The 878-nt window shown below is 69.0% G+C and overlaps 1 protein-coding gene across 1 annotated transcript in view; it reads right to left on the bottom strand.

Moving 5' to 3' along the window:
• PCDH8 (protocadherin 8) overlaps positions 1–878 on the bottom strand; it is a 4,768-nt gene that overhangs the window by 2,484 nt on the left and 1,406 nt on the right. The window contains exon 3 of the mRNA XM_014549724.1: positions 5–874. Within this exon, the coding sequence (XP_014405210.1) occupies positions 5–874 (870 nt within the window). The remainder of the gene's footprint in view (positions 1–4; positions 875–878) is intronic.

Here is an 878-nt window from a genome sequence, read left to right as displayed (position 1 = left end):
TCGCCGGTGAGCACGATCTCCCCCGTGCGGCGGCCGATGGCGAAGGCTTCTCGCGGCTCCTGCTGCAGGAGGTCGAAAGCCAGCTCCCCATTAGCACCCTCGTCCGCGTCCCGAGCTTGCACACGCGCCACGGCCGTGTCCCTTGCAGTGCGCCCTGGGACTGCCACTTCCAGGGAGCCGTTGGCCGGCGCCGGATGCACCAGGACTGGCGCGTGGTCGTTCTGGTCCAGCACCCGCACTTGCACCAGGGCGCTGCTGGAGAGCTGAGGGACGCCGCCATCGCTCGCCTGGATGCGCACGTCGAGCTGGCGCAGCGTCTCGTAGTCGAAGCTGCGCAGCGCATAGATGGCCCCGGTAGCCGGGTCCACTGAGACGTAGGTGGACACGGCGTCCCCAGCGCGGCCTACCTCAGCCTCCAGCAGCCGATAGGTGACCTGGCCGTTACGGCCCAGGTCCGGGTCTCGGGCAGCCACCGTGGCCAAGTAGGCGCCAGGCGGGTTGTTCTCGCGCACAGACACCTCATAGACCCGCTGGGTGAAGAGCGGCGCGTTGTCGTTCTCGTCTCCCACGCGCACCGTGTAGGGCCTCACGGTGCGTAGCGGGGGCGCGCCGCGGTCCTCGGCCACCAGTGTCAGGTTGTACTCAGCGATTCGCTCACGGTCCAAGGATGCAGCGGTCACCACCAGGTAGCTGCCCGCGTAAGCTGGCTGTAGCCGGAAGTGCTCGTGCCCGTAGAGGGCGCAGCGCACCTGCCCGTTGGCGCCCGAGTCCCTGTCCGAGGTGCTGACCAGAGCCACCAGGCTCTCCCGGGCCGCTCCCTCTGGCACCAGCGAGATAGCACTGGCCTCTGGTGTCCCGGGCCCGGTAGACGAGGTCGT

The sequence above is a fragment of the Myotis brandtii genome, unplaced genomic scaffold, assembly GCF_000412655.1.
Source record: "Myotis brandtii unplaced genomic scaffold, ASM41265v1 scaffold569, whole genome shotgun sequence".
Classification (NCBI taxonomy): Eukaryota; Metazoa; Chordata; class Mammalia; order Chiroptera; family Vespertilionidae; genus Myotis; species Myotis brandtii.
The sequence above is the reverse complement of the archived record's forward strand: the minus strand, read 5'-3'. Positions and strand labels throughout refer to the sequence as shown.